Here is a 15,229-nt window from a genome sequence, read left to right as displayed (position 1 = left end):
ATTTTCAAACCGTCCCCGCCACTGACCGCTGATTGGCGGAGCGCTCAGAGATCATTACGTCACTCTGCGATAATTTTGTAGTGTCAGAAGCTGCCGCTGGGTGGCAGCATAATCCAGTTTATAATGGTGCGTGTCCCTGCACATAATAAACTGTAGACAGTTTGATTGTATCCCAGTAGAGGAAAAAAATGTGCTACTCAAATTTCCCTTTCTAAAATTAGCACTCTACCGTTTAAATAATGGTGACGTAAACCATGTAGTTTAAACAAAAACATCTTAAAGGAAGACTTCAAGATGGTTGAATAGAGCTCTAGAAATTAAAATAAAATAAAACCCCTTAAACTTCACTAGTGTCATAATGCATACAGCTTATCCATTCAATTTACATATAGGTTTTTTTCTATTCTAAAATGTGTTACTGTACTACTCTTTGTGCCTCTGAAATGTACACAGCAGACTTCAAATACAACTCTGAGTCCTGCCACATCCAGAAGTACTCGGACGACACTGCTATTGTGGCGTGTATCAGGAATGGACAGGAATCTGAATATAGGGATGTGATAAAAGCCTTCAGTGACTGGAGTCACAAGAACTATCTCCTACTGAACACCTCAAAGACTAGGGAAATGATCATAGATTTCCCGATGTTCAAGCCCCCCTTCAGCCAGTGAATAGCTGTGGGGTGGACATGGAGGTGGTGCCAAGTTAGAAGTATCTAGGTGTATACCTGGATAATAAGTTGGACTGGTCCCTAAACACAGACGCTCTCTATAAAAAGGGGCAGAGCCACCTCTTTTTCTTCTTTAAGCTCAGATCTCTGGACATCTGTAGTGCGATGCTGCAGATGTTTTATCAGTCTGTGGTGGTAGTGTGTTGTTTTATGCTGCAGTCTGCTGGGGAGGCAGCATCACACACAGAGATGAAGGCGGTTGGACAGACTGGTCTAAAGAGCTGGTTCTGTGGTTGGAGCCAGGTTGGACACACTGGAGGAGGTGGTGGAGAGATGACCTGTCAAGATGTTCTAGTCCATCCTGAAATACCCAGATCATCCGCTACACAAAACCTTGATGGACCAAAAAACAGCAGTGGACGGCTCCTCTCTCTCTGTTGCAGGACGGAGAGATTCAAAAGATCCTTCTCTCCTACAGCCATCAGGCTGTCTCATTCTAACAGAGATTCTACCAGACTTACTGAATTTACCCTCAGGGATAAATAAAGTAATTTTGATTGATTTTTGATTTGAAATTGCCCCCTAGGAACACAAAGTGTTTTTAAGAACTGAGTTGATGGACTCCGCGGCTTATGCAATGACACTTTTTTTCCACTAAAGACACCACAAATGCACCACTGCAGTGGCAGGAAATACTGGGTTGAAGTCTGTGCATTAGAGAGGATAATTCATTCATCAATTCATTTGAATAAATTACTTTACATTAATTACACAAGTCATTTATTCAAAATACATCAAACTAACATTGCTTTTTTCAATAAACAATATAAAACATATACATTTAGAATTTACAAAAATAAATAGACAGCACCATTGCAGGAATGATTTGATCAGATTATTTCTTGCGACGGTCATGTTTCCTTATAATGTCTATGAGGTTGTTCTTGGTGACCAGCGTGTCATCAGAACCCTGCTTGGCCTTTTGTTTCTCCCTCCGCTGCTGCTCATGGAGATGGGGGGAATTAAGGAGCTGAGGGGGCAGGATGGACCCTGTGGGCTTGACTCGCTTCACCACCTCCAGGAACAGCCGTTTGTTGTTGTTGTTGAGAAAGGTGATGGCTGTTCCTCTGTGTCCCAGTCGACCTGCCCGGCCCACCTGGAGAGGAAGGAATGAAAGGATGTTGCTTTAAGAAATAAAACAAAAAAGACATATATAATTTTACTTTCAATCAATCAATCAGACTTTATTTGTATAGCACTTTTCACAGATCAGAGATGTAACACAAAGTGCTTCTCATAAAAAAGGAGAAAGTAATAATAATAATAATAATAATAATAAAGAAACACCCTCCGCCCATCCCTAACCTTCCACCTCTGACCCTCCAACCACCATCCCATTAAAAACACAAACACACAAAGCACAAACTGAGGAAGCTCCATCTCAATGTGGAGCAGTGAGGAAACACTGGAGGCAGCTTAGAAATTAATTAGATAAAATAAATAAATAATTTTAAAAAGTAAGGTAAGATAAAATAAAAAATAAATAAAAGTAAATAACAATAAAAATATTTTTTAAAAGCTAGATAAAAATAACAAAATAATTAAGAAGTAGAGCATGATAGTATATATATATATATATATATATATATATATATATATGTATATAACGTATAAATAGACTAATAAATATTAGCAAATAAATAAATAATAAGAGAAGATGTTATATCACTGAGATGCATGAGCAGAAAAATCTCTAAAAATGGTTCAAGGAAAAGCCAAATTAAAAAAGATAAGTCTAAGTTTGCTCTTAAAATATGAAGAGTCTCTGATGGCCTCAGGTCTTCAGGGAGGCTGTTCCACAAACGTGGACCACAGGGACAAAACGACGCCTCACCATGGGTTTTTGTTCTTACTTTTTGTATTATTAAAAGGCCAGAAGACCTGAGGGTCCTTGGGGGTTCATAGGTTAAAAGTAAATCAGAGAAATAGGCTGGACTAAGACCATGAAGAGATTTATAAACCAGTAAAAGAATCTTAAAATCGATTGTGAAGCTTTACCACTTGTCTACTCCTGGTATTACTAACCTGATGGACATACTCATCCATTGTGTTTGGCATGTCAAAGTTAACCACCAATCTGACGTTGACTAAGTCCAGTCCTCTGCCCAGCACACCAGTGCTGATCACCACTTCAAAGTCTCCATCCAGAAGACCCTGAAGATAAAAAACAGAGCAAATATTACACCTTTAGACGTGTCAATCACCCACGCAGAAGAACTCTGTGGAACTTGCTGGATAAAATGTGACAAACGTTATCATTTAATTAGAATTAAATACTGGATTTAACGCTTTGTGTACCTCAGGATTTGAATAAATCCAATTATAAACTCTACTAGATCTACAAACATTTATTTTATATTTTGATTAAGATCCCAAAGTTTCCAACCATACCAAATTTACATTTAATCGCAGGAAAAATATGCATGAAATGATGCAAAAGACACCAATTATATTACTATCTGATGTAATGGTGCAGTCATGCAAGATGACATCAGCTTGAATATTCCCTCAGTGTACTGGCAAGTATAAATATGCATAAATATATGTTGGAGCTAACTAGTAGAAACAGAACTTCCTTCTTCTAAATATGAAGACAATTGTACTTTTAGTTATTTTTATTTTATTTTAAATGGCATCCAGATTAAATCAACCCTCTTTTTTTCTTTTTCATCAAGTAGTAGTAGTAGTAGTAGTAGTAGTAGTAAGCCTGGGCGCTATATTGATATAAAAAAAAAATATCGATATATTTATAAATGTGATATGGAATTTGACCATATCGCATATTTCAATATAGTTCAATTTTTTTCTTCCTTTGTATATAAATGATGCCCTTACTAGGGTTTGTCATATTTAGTTATTTTGTAATGTTTGTTATTCTTTTCTCATATAAATATATTTATTTCAGAAAAAGACTGGCCTATTTTATTTCATAGGCTATTTTTATTTAAGATTTTTTTAATCTAAATGTGCACTTTATTGAGCTTTAATTTTAAAATAAGGTACTCCTGTTGTTATACAGTATTTATGTTCACTTAAATAAACAGTTTCAATAAAACTACTTGTGACATGTCATATTTGGCTTTGAGTGAACATTTGCTCTCACTTTGTGATAAAAACATATATATAATATATCAATATTCAGCCTAAATATATATGACTTTTGATCCATATCGCCCAGTCCAATAGTAGTAGTAAAAGTAATTGAAGTTTGACAACATCCTTCTGCATTCAAATACTGTTAAAATAGTGATAGTCTCAGCTGCAGGTGTCTTTCAGCTACGTTAATCCGGAGAAACACTTTCGGACACCAAAGATGGAAGAACTGATATTTATCCACTAGACAGAGCATGTTTTGGCTGCCACTGGCCTTACCCTGAGGATGCGGTTGCGTTGCAACTGGCTCTTGTCAGAGTGCATTGCCACAGTATTGAAGCCTGTCACCTTGGCGACCGCCTCACACAGTAGATCAGCTCCCAGTTTACAGTCTACAAACACCACCACTGGAGGCTGGTACAGCTTACTGTCCTGCAAAGCCACATGGAAAAACACAGGAGGGATGTTACATTTTACAACATTTCTACATTCAACTGTATCTACTTATATACTACATATTGACCTAGGCTATTATGTATAATGACTTTAACTGATGGACAGGTTCAAAAGGTGAAAATCCTCCAGCAGATGGCAGTCATGACCAGCAACACGCAAGGAAAAAAACTACTGCAACACGGCGGGCTTACATGTTGAAAAAAGCATCCCCCCATTTGACTATATATAAGGTTTGCTGCTGCAAAAAAGTATTTACTAGCAGATGAAACAAGTTTAAGCGTGACAACCTGGAACAAATAAGTGAAAATGTTTATCCAGTTATATTAAGCCACTCAAACTTGGAGTGGGCAGGAACAGCTTAACACAAAATAAATGCATGTCTTTAAAAGTAGGCGGTTTCCATCTGTCCCTTATTCCAAATAGGAATGGAGAAAGAAATTCCCACATTGAATAACAAAGTGTTTCTGTCTAGAGCCACAGGGTACAGAAAGTGATGATGGCTGAGCTTCTCCCAGCTAGGCCTACTGCTCGAGCTTCAATTTGTGAGAACATGGTACAATTTTCAATTTGAGTACAGTTTCATATACCACACTATAAGAGCTGCAGCATACATATGTTTTGGTTTTCTAAGGGTGTCCCATCCAATCCCCAGTGTAATAACCCTCCAATTCCATAGCACTCCTGCAAGATCCATCCCTTCCCCTTGTTCAGAGACAGTAGTCTTATACTGAGCTGCATTAAATAACAGCAATCATAAATAACGCGCCATCACAACCACCCTCTACGCTACCATTACTCACACAATGGACTAAAAGAACTACTTCACTGGCTGAACTAAAGCAGTCCCTTCCTGCCCTGCCCTGTATAAACGGTGCAAGCCATTGCTGGGATTCCTGGAGTGGGGCCATGGCTCAAGGCCCTCCCATTTCCTCCAGACGGGGGCCTGGGCTGCAGCAATGGCTGTCTAAATATGGTGTACTGGGGAGACTGGTCCTTGGAGCTTGAGGAATCCCCACCTTTAAACAACCAGTTAATAAAATACCAAGCTGGTACCACTGCGTACCAAGACTGAGTGATAAATCCACTATAAACTAAAATGGAGATAATGAGCCACTTTCTGTGTTTATACCTACTAAAGCACTTTCTAGTTCTCCAGAGTACAATTAGACTTTGTCTTACACAAGAACTAAGAAAACTGCTGACCTCTTAAAGAAAACCTATGTTGGCACTGAGAGTGAGCTTCAAGTGATACTCCACCCAAAAGTAGAGACTTAAAGTGAGAACCAGACTTGCTGACAAAAAAAGGAAACTCCTTTTTTAAACACTTTACAACTTTCCTGCTCGGAACATGCCAATTGCTTGGCCTCAAGTATTGCTGCTTGTTTCTCAAGAATTGCTCATCCAATAGAACTTCACACTCGACACTGGGCTTCATAGGATCTTGAGCAATACACCCACATGACATAGCAATGCTAGAGCATACATCATTTACTAACAGCTAGCTATCTGGGACCAGGCTATTTCCAGGGGAAAGGTGTTCATTTCAAAAGTTGCATTACTGATGCTAAGTCCCATTGCTGAGTTTACTACAGTGTAACATCTCTTTATCAGTTTTTAAATGTACCTTAGCAAGTGCCAGAGAGCGAGCTGTACCCTGCATGCTCTTCAGCGGTGTAACAGTTAATACGGGCCCCTTCTTAATACACTACACAATGTGTGTAGAACAAACTAATAAAATTGTACTTCACACACCAATTCCTTGGGTCCTCAGCAATAAACCTGTCAAGTGTGAAGTCAATCAGATGAACTGTTGTCAAGAAAATGGCAACCAAAACAGGACGAACCGTCAGACAGACAGACAGACAGACAGACTCTTCTGTGAAGTCACTGTTTCAAATCAAAACCTATAGTCTAGAACAGGGATGTCTAAACTATTCCACAAAGGGCCGTGTGGCTGCAGGTTTTCGTTCCAACCAAGCAGCAGCACACCAGACTTGACTCAGTTAATCAACTGATCTCAGTCTTCAGACAGCTGATTGGTCAAACTGTGCTTTTGCTTGGTTGAAACAAAAACCTGCAGCCACACGGCCCTTTGTGGAATAGTTTGGACATCCCTGGTCTAGAACGTACATTGAGAATCTCAAACAGCTTCTTCTTCTTGGAGGGCTCCTCTACCCAAAGCAAGATCTGCCTGACATTGGCACAGGGCTGGTTCTTCTCTCCAATAGTAATACGGACAGGGTCTCGGACCAGTCGGGCAGCCAGCTCCTCCGTCCCTTTTGGGATGGTGGCTGACGCCAGCAGAGTTTGGTGTTCTTCTGGGACTTGCTCTAAAATCTCCAGCACCTGCTGTTGGAAGCCCATCTTCAGCATAGTGTCCACCTACAGGAAACACCACATAAACATCATGTAATTTAATACATAGTAAGCCATTATAATTCTGTTTGATAGAATCGTCAGTTTTTTGAGCTATGACATGACTTTAGTCAGAATTAGCTACCATAAAATCCTCATTGTTTACTCATACTGATATCAAGTTTGAATTATTGTGATACAATTTCAAAATGGCTGTTGTGTCACCACAAATGAAGGTGTCCTTGAGGATGTTAAGTATTGATTATTGGATGCAGAGAACTGTCCTTGGTGGATACCACAGAAATAGAATAAAAGTAGAATGGACTTTGAATAGTTTGCCATGGTTATTTTTCAAATTCAAAAGAGAAATGTGCTCAACAATGCACAAAAAATTGCAATGGGAATGTCCATTACACTCTAATTCTATGGTGGATAAGTTTACTTTTTGCCCCAAAAAATAGTATTTTCTTTCAATGTTGAAAATCTTCTGTTCATCATACCTCATCAACCACCACAGCCTTCACTTTGTCCAGCTGCACTGCCTTCTGCTTCAGGATCTCAAGGAGTCGCCCAGGGGTGGCAATGATAATCTAAAGGACATTAATAGAACATGATGCTGTGGAAAGTGAAGACTCAAGAATTGGGAGATTGTGGGAAACAACTGTAAAAGCATAGACTGTACCTTTATGCTGCTTTTAAGGCGGTGGAGTTGTGGGGGAAGGGGCATGCCGCCCACCAGCAGTGCAGTTCTCATGTTGGGGAGGCCCATCACCAGCTCCTGGGCCTGTCTCTCTATCTGAATGGCCAGCTCTCTGGTGGGGGTCAGGATGACAGCCACAGGGCTACTCACACTGCATACTGGTTTCTGAAAAAAAATGTAAAGGACAAAAAACTAAATTAAATAATTTGGTAGAAGTGTGTATGAAATTGTAACTGCATTGGTTACAATGTAGCTCTTAAGATAGATGGTACACCAGATATTTTCAAAAGTTCACTTCAGATTACAGTCACTTTACATATATCTGGCATCACCTTAGATGCTAGACTGTAACTGTACTTGTTTTTTTCCCAAGCTGTATAAATACATTAACTCAAACTGACCTAAGGTAATGTGAAGGCTAGGGCTGGGCATTATGGACCAAAAGTCATATTCTGATACATTTAGGCTGAATATCGATATATGATATATATCCCAATATTTTTATCGCAAAGTGAGAGCAAATGTTCATCAAAGTCAAAGTCAAATATGACATGTCACAAGTAGTTTTACTGAAACTGTTTATTTTAGTGAACATAAATACTGTATAACAACAGGAGTACCTTTTTTTAAATCAAAGCTCCATAAAGTGCACATTTAAATAAAAAAAATATATTAAAAATAGGATCACAGTGCAAATTTGAACTATATCGATATGTGCGATATGGTCTAATTCCATATCACTCTTAAAAATATATCGATATATCTTTTATATTGATATATCGCCCAGCCCTAGTGAAGGCCAATATATACTGTAACTTATTAGTTGTATCACATATGCCTTTACAATCAGCAGAATTGTTTGTTTTTTTTATTAAAGGAAAAAAAAGGTGGACCATTGTTTCGCAGGTTTCCTGTGTTTTTCCTCTATATAAAATGGCCCTGTAGATTATAGTTTCCTATGGAAGTTTCCTATAGATTATAAAGTAGATTTCTCTGGTATGAATAGGCACAATCAAGGTGTTAATCTTAATTAAAGGATGAGTTGCGCTGCATTATTGTACCTCCATCGCCCTCACTATCACTGGCAGGAGGAAGGCTACAGTTTTCCCTGAGCCTGTGTCAGCGCTGGCGATTACATCTCTGCCACTGAGTCCAACCGGCACCATCTGCATCTGGACCGGCGTGGGCGCCTCATAGCCAGCATTTTTCAGGTTCCCACCCAGAGTGGAAGGGAAGCCACAGTGTTCAAACTCAACGATGGGTCTTCTGATATCTCTCCCCTGGGTTTCAATTCCTAGCTCCTGTTTTATCCTCTGTACCTGCTCGTCTGTTAGGCCTGATATGAACCGGTCATCCTTGTAGGAGTAGCCTGCCTCACTTTCATCTGCTCCACCATCAACTGCTGGCTGAGGCTGAGTCCTTTCATCTGCTTTATGGTCCTTACGGTTAAACACATCTGACCCAATTCCCTTCCCCATTTGGGCCAAGTGTTTTCCTTTACACTCAAGACTGCAGACATCATTGTCAGTGCTGTCACAGATGTACTCCCCGTAGCGACCACACATCACACAGACAGGCTCTCCTGGCTCTGGCCATCTCTGGCTCTTTCTGAATGACTTAACAGGTTCCTCCTCCTCCTCCTCCTCATCATCATCAGTATCACTTGAGGCAGACTTATGTTCATCTTCTTGCACTGAGCTCTCCGTCAAACTTGCAGAGTCTCCACCTGCTTGTAACGTCTCATCCTGTGGTTTAGTATCTTCACATGCTTCCTCCTGCTGAACAGGTGTGGTCGAACTACCTTCATCTTTTCTCGCCTCCTGAACAACTTTGCTTTTCTTATTCAGAACTTGGCTTGAGACCTGGGCAGGTCTCTTTACTTTCAGGGCTCTTGGCATAAACATTTTCTGTGGATTATTAACCTGCGAACATCACAAAAACAGATGTAGGATTAGGTTTTATTGTTTTAATGGTAACCTTAGCAGCAACTTATCAATCATCTGTCTCGGGTTTGTGCAGCGTAATGTCATTTCACAGTGAAATAACATTTCATTAAAGATGTGTGATTTGCCTGAACGAGTCCAAAGCCCTTGCATTTTCGGGTATTTTGAAATAACATTTATCAAACCACTCATCGGCTATAACTAACTCTTAAAATGAGCTACATGCTCTGAATGTGCTGTATATATTAACTGCATTACACATACCTTCTTCCAACGCGTTATTTTCCAGCCGTTTAAAACAACCACCGACGCAATCTAATGACGTGTTTTGCGTTGCACGCTGGGAAATGTAGTTCATCCAATAGCACCTTTTTCCCCCCTCTACCTTCTGTCGGCCACTTGGCTCCTTTATAACAGACCCTATTAATCCCCAAAAACAAAAGAAGTTCACTTAAAAATCATGAATAATATTTTAACATTGAGATTTGGTACAGATCATAATCTGTGCTTTCTGTGATACTGACATTGAAACTACTGACCTATTGTTTTCCCACTGCATACCCTCTGGGACTTTTTGGAAGGATCTGCAGGACTGGCTCTCAACTGAAATCACACTTACTCATCTCACAAGAGAAAATGATGGTATTATTTTGAAAGACACCAAATGTGATTTGATTATAAATAACCTGATTATCCTGGCAAAATTCTTAATCCACACATCCAAATGGAGAAAAACAAAACCACTTTTTTATGTTTTTAAAAAGACTCTTGTGGACAATCACCTCAGTGCCTTAAATGATCTTAAAATATTCATAGACCCCTAATTGGTATGTGTGATGTATTGAACTTTTTTTTTAATTAATTAATTATTTTTTATTAATCTCTATTTTATTTGAGCTTTTGTATTTTTTTCCTCTTCTCTATATTGTTTTATATATATTATTTGTTATGTGCCCTGCTGAGAGATGTTACTTGTTGTTGTTGTTAATATGCCATGGCATTTTGTACATGATTCTTTGTTGATAAAATTAGAAAAAAATGTACCAGAGTATAAAACAGAAAAAACAGGCCTTATTTGTGTGTTTTTAATTAATCTGAAAAAAATATTAACATTTTACATATATAGAAATCCATCTTCTTTCTGAGGTCTTGTTTTAACCGTTTTAACCCACATTGTGGGTGTGGCTGGAGAATTTAACCGGGCTTTCTGTCTGCAAGGTAAAGGAATTACTGGGATAAGTGCAGTAGTCAGTAACTTGAAAACAAAAGGTCGGAATGTCAAGTTTAAAACATGTTTATATACGTTACTATAAACCTTTATTGTTTTGTTTTCTTGCTATGTAGGTAGGCTGCATACAATGTCCTCTTTTCATGCTACATTCAAATGGTAATCGAAATCTCACAATTGGGCCGTAGCTGTGTGATTATGTGGTAGAAGAACATTAAAGGAAGTGTTTTGAATTAGTCAAATGACATTAGGTAAATATGCCACAGAGAAATGGCGCAGTTGTTTAAACATATGATACGAAAATACAATACAGGCATAAAATTAACCACACACCCAATCAAATATTTTGATATTCCCGAAAGCTTTGAATGCACCTTCCGCGCATGCGTATTGCGCAACAAAGGTGCCTTCTCGGAGAGCTCCAGTGCGGCAGGAAAACCGCACCACGGCACCAAGACAGAGTAGAGGCGAGAATGCCGTTTACACAGAGGTTACACAGACAAGAATAAATGGACATGAGAAGGAGAAGCCGTCTGCTTCCAAAGAGCCCAGATAATGGAAATATTTCAGTTTCCATTCCAGCCGAAGAGCAGTTTTTTTCTCTGAAATCCAAGGAAACCTTCCCAGCTTGGTCTGACGAAGCCCACTTCCACTGGTAGACAGCAGTATGGATGAAAAACGCCAAGACTAGCCCTCATTGTGCCAACGAGACTGAATAAGACGAGAAAACAGCCGCCAATTTAGCTTTTTATGACTGAAAGAACCAGTGAATAGTCTGTGGAGGGACGCCGCATTTCATCATTTTACAGCTGGTTATTATTTTCCAAGAAATTCCGGTAGTGGGATGCTTTGGCGTTGTGTTGCTTCATAGTGTGAACGAATACAATTGAGCGAGAAATATGGGTGAAGTTCAGGACGTCAGGGATGTTAAGAAGACCTTCGTTGCTCCAGCAATAAAATCTTTTGAGCACTATGACTTCTCCCGAGCCAAAATCTGTTGCAGCCTCACATGGCTGGTAGCCAAAGCATACGGGACAGGTAGGTGCATTACTCTATTGCATTTATTAACCTGCACGCTGCATGAATAGTTTTGTTTATCAAATGCAAGTGCACTCGAATCACTCGCTGCAGAACCTGATGCGATGCATGTAAAATTGTACATGGTGACTGTTAAAAAAACAAACAAATACAAAACATTGTCTACCAACGTTGCAGAGACCTCATAGACTCATCATTGATAACCCGAGGCAGTATTATCTACCATTAGGGCTGGGCGATATATCGATATATTTTCAAATGTGATATGGAATTAGACCATATTGCATATATCTATATAATTCTTTTTCTTCTTCTTTATTTATATATATGCTGCCCTTACTAGAGTTTGTCATATTTAGTTCTTTTGTAATGAGCGTTATTTTTTTCTCATATAAACATTCTTTATTTTAGAATTAGATTGGTCTATTTAATTTCATAGGCTATTTCTATTTAGGATATTTTTTATTTAAATGTGCACTTTAAAAAAAGGTATTCCTGTTATACACTATGTATGTTCATTTAAATAAACAGTTTCAACGAAACTACTTGTGACATGTCATATTTGACTTTGACTTTTACTAAACATTTGCTCTCACTTTGCTATAAAAATATCAATATATATATTGTATATCAGTATTCAGCCTAAATATATCGGGATATGACTTTTGGTCCATATCGCCCAGCCCTAACCCCAAGCAGTATTATCTACCAGTAACCTATTCACTGTAGAAAGAAACTGAATATATTGCTGACTATCTTAAATGAATTGCCTGTCTGAAAGACAATAAATATTATCCCAAGGGAAATGATAAAACCAGTTTCCTGTATGAGATCCACGAATCAATACATATATTGTTCCTCTTAATGGAATTCAGTGTGGAAACATGGAGGTAAGAAGGTGTCCTAAATTATGTCACCTTCAGGGAACAGCATCCAAATTTAGAAAGAGATGCACCACATGAGAGATTTTTCATACATTGTCAGCAGGGTTTATGGCACACAAATGATGTTGTGTCATCAGTCATTTGGGGTAAATGAAAAGTACCACAGGCTGTACTTAGTAACCATCATAACACAAAAATCAACAGTACTTTAAGGAATATAATGCTTTTCCTTATGGACCTAAAACGCATTTTATCTTGCCTTAGTTGGTCTCGCTTTCATGATTCTTATATGTGACATGATATTGAGATATGTGAGTATCATATCAAAGGATTAAACATGTTTTGCAATGGAAAAGTAGACAGCTGTAAGTCTCTTTTTAGTATTATTACATATGAACTAACATGCATAACACAGGTTTTAATAGTTTTAATATAGGTTTTAATGTTATTTTTTTTAGATTTGTATCCTTAATTGAGGCCCGCTTTCATCTTAGAGAGAGAAGCGATGTTAATGCAGGGAATGTCTGATTATAACCTGGTGCTGTACCTCTGAAATGCCACCCACTTTTTCAACAGTGCAGTGATAACAAAATTCAGGCAATTCAGTCTGATTATCTGCCAGTATGGATAGCACATATAAAAGAGGTTTATAACACAGTGGCTCAGAAGCTCAGCTCACACATCATCATAGGGTTCAAAATTGATTCAGAAGAACCAGTGTAGTGCTGTGGTTGTTTACCGCAGATGGAATATCCTGTGCTTGTGTTTCTGTTAGACTACTGCAAAGCAACGAAACCAATCCAAATGTGTTTCACTCTGAATGATGAATGAATGGTGAATTCACAGTTTGTTTTTGTATTGAACATGAACAATGTATTTTATTAGATAACCACAGTATTAAATCAACCTGACCTTTGATGAATAGGTAGATAGTTGGGCTAAATTATGATGCTCATCACATGGTTATGGCATAATTTTTCACCGGTAGGCACATGATGAGTGGGTACTGGAAGCCTTTTCTAATCCCAGGAAGTGTGCATCTGTTTTACAGGACAGTTTCTTAAAACTCGGCATTTTGTTAGTGGTCGACCGATATAGGTTTTTTAAGGCCGATACCGATTATTTTGACATCAGTCTTAACTGATCCCCGATATGTGCTGCCGATTTTTTTGGGCCGATTCTTGAAGCTGATATTGCCTTTTCTCCCTCCATTTACATGATAAAAATGACACAATGATAACAAATGTTACACAAGTCTCAATTTAAACAAAAAAAGAAACCGTTATCAACAAAACATATTACCAGTTGGATATAAAAAATGTGTATGTTGTTCTAGGCCTCGAGGTGGTGGCGCCTCAGATGATCCACATATATCGGTCGACCTCTACATTTTATAGTGCTGTGCGATATTGAGAAAATCAAATATCAATATTTTTGACCAAATACCTCAATTATGATATTGCAAAATTGTAGAGTTGACTTTTGATGCTTTAACAACATATTTTAACAAGGAGATTTGTGATAAATAATCATCAGTAATATGGATATAATGATATTATTATGCCAGGCGATACCTAGTCTCATATCATGATAACAATATAATATTGTTATATTGCCCGGCCCTGCAGGTACCCCACAGCACATGGCATTTATGTTATGCTGGATGACAGAGCTGATGATGTGACATCAGTCAACAGAGATGTGTGACAAGAGTCACTATTCCTACATTAATGTGGGGAAACTGGTATGATTGGCATCGTGCTTTCATGCATTGAGCTATAATTAAATCTATAATGTATGGCTTATGTCAAAAGAAAATAAATGTGAAAAATGATTCAAAGGTATTTCACTGCAATCACAGACATGATCAGAAAAAAATCAGAAACCTACATAACAGCAACAAGATATGTTTCTGCAGAAAAAAGGAAAATGAGCAGCAATTTGAGCTTAAAGGACAGCCTGAAGTATGAATGAGGCAGTGCTCCATTCACTTACACTGGAGTGGAAGTGATTCTGGTCTAATGCTGAGTCCTGAGGCATATCACTGTGTGAGGAAGCTCAGAAATACAGTAGTATAGCCAGTGTGCAGTTAAGCAAGTTTCAATTCTGACAAACAGAGATGTAGGTGGGAGCTTTGAAATATTCTGTGCTTATTCATCTTTTGATACCATATTTTGTTTTGCAAGCCCAGACATACTTAAAGAAAACAAATTCACTTCAAAAACATGTTTCCCAGTTACAGGTTAAGAATATATGCAAGATGCTCGGCCCCTGTGGCGAACACTGTCATTTGAGTGTGGGTGGGAAAACAGGATTACATTAACAAGCTGACGTCTGATTGGGTTTTTACCCCCAAATCAATGCTTTAGGTTTATGATTGCACTCTATATGGCCAAAAGCTAGAAATATATATAGAAATCAAACAAAACGACAACACAAAAACATGTATTTTGGCCTCAACAACTTTATATAAGCGAGTTGCTGTAATAAGTGGGAAAAAAACAGGGAGACTTTGTTTTTCAGACTCAATCAATCTGACTTCATAAATGCAAAGTACAAGACTTAAAATAAACCCAAGACAATACACTATATATATATTAGATTCTTCTTCTGTGTCCTGTTCATCTTTCCAAATCATTCCATTATTCCTTTTGATCCCCGTTATTGTAGTTATTACAATACTTAATGTTCATATGAGCTTAAACACATCAGTGTTAAAATAACTAATGCAGCTTAATTTGACGTAATGATATTCCGCTGCTGAAGCCACTGAGCACATTATTCCTTGCACTGTGTTGTAAT

At 38.2% G+C, this 15,229-nt stretch overlaps 2 protein-coding genes across 5 annotated transcripts in view; one reads left to right on the top strand and one right to left on the bottom strand.

Moving 5' to 3' along the window:
- Nucleotides 1-1,433: 1,433 nt before the first annotated feature.
- On the bottom strand, nt 1,434-9,636 carry ddx59 (DEAD (Asp-Glu-Ala-Asp) box polypeptide 59). Its single transcript, XM_059340468.1, has 8 exons — nt 9,542-9,636; nt 8,396-9,256; nt 7,317-7,499; nt 7,135-7,224; nt 6,410-6,661; nt 4,103-4,255; nt 2,756-2,884; nt 1,434-1,826 (listed from the first exon to the last, which is right to left on the bottom strand). The coding sequence occupies exons 2-8, from the start codon at nt 9,236-9,238 to the stop codon at nt 1,566-1,568; spliced, it is 1,911 nt and encodes a 636-aa protein (XP_059196451.1). The 5' UTR covers nt 9,239-9,256; nt 9,542-9,636; the 3' UTR covers nt 1,434-1,565.
- Nucleotides 9,637-10,911: 1,275 nt separating this feature from the next.
- camsap2a (calmodulin regulated spectrin-associated protein family, member 2a) overlaps nt 10,912-15,229 on the top strand; it is a 68,322-nt gene continuing 64,004 nt past the window's right edge. For all 4 annotated transcript variants that reach the window (XM_059340793.1, XM_059340792.1, XM_059340791.1 and 1 more), the window contains exon 1: nt 10,912-11,543. In XM_059340793.1, the coding sequence (XP_059196776.1) occupies nt 11,405-11,543 (139 nt within the window). In that variant the 5' untranslated portion in view covers nt 10,912-11,404. The remainder of the gene's footprint in view (nt 11,544-15,229) is intronic.

The sequence above is a fragment of the Centropristis striata genome, chromosome 9 (genome assembly GCF_030273125.1).
Source record: "Centropristis striata isolate RG_2023a ecotype Rhode Island chromosome 9, C.striata_1.0, whole genome shotgun sequence".
NCBI lineage: Eukaryota > Metazoa > Chordata > Actinopteri > Perciformes > Serranidae > Centropristis > Centropristis striata.
This window is presented reverse-complemented; position numbering and strand designations above follow the sequence as displayed.

What these genes read in the sequence shown, in the direction of transcription:
- ddx59 (XM_059340468.1), bottom strand. Translation starts at nt 9,238, where the DNA reads ATGTTTATGCCAAGAGCCCTGAAAGTAAAGAGACCTGCCCAGGTCTCA. An exon ending in TGATAGTGAGGGCGATGGAG is followed by an intron (nt 7,500 to 8,395) that starts GTACAATAATGC and finishes ATTTTTTTTCAG; the next exon opens with AAACCAGTATGCAGTGTGAG. An exon ending in AGCTGTTTGAGATTCTCAAT is followed by an intron (nt 4,256 to 6,409) that starts GTACGTTCTAGA and finishes GTGGCTTTGCAG; the next exon opens with GACAGTAAGCTGTACCAGCC.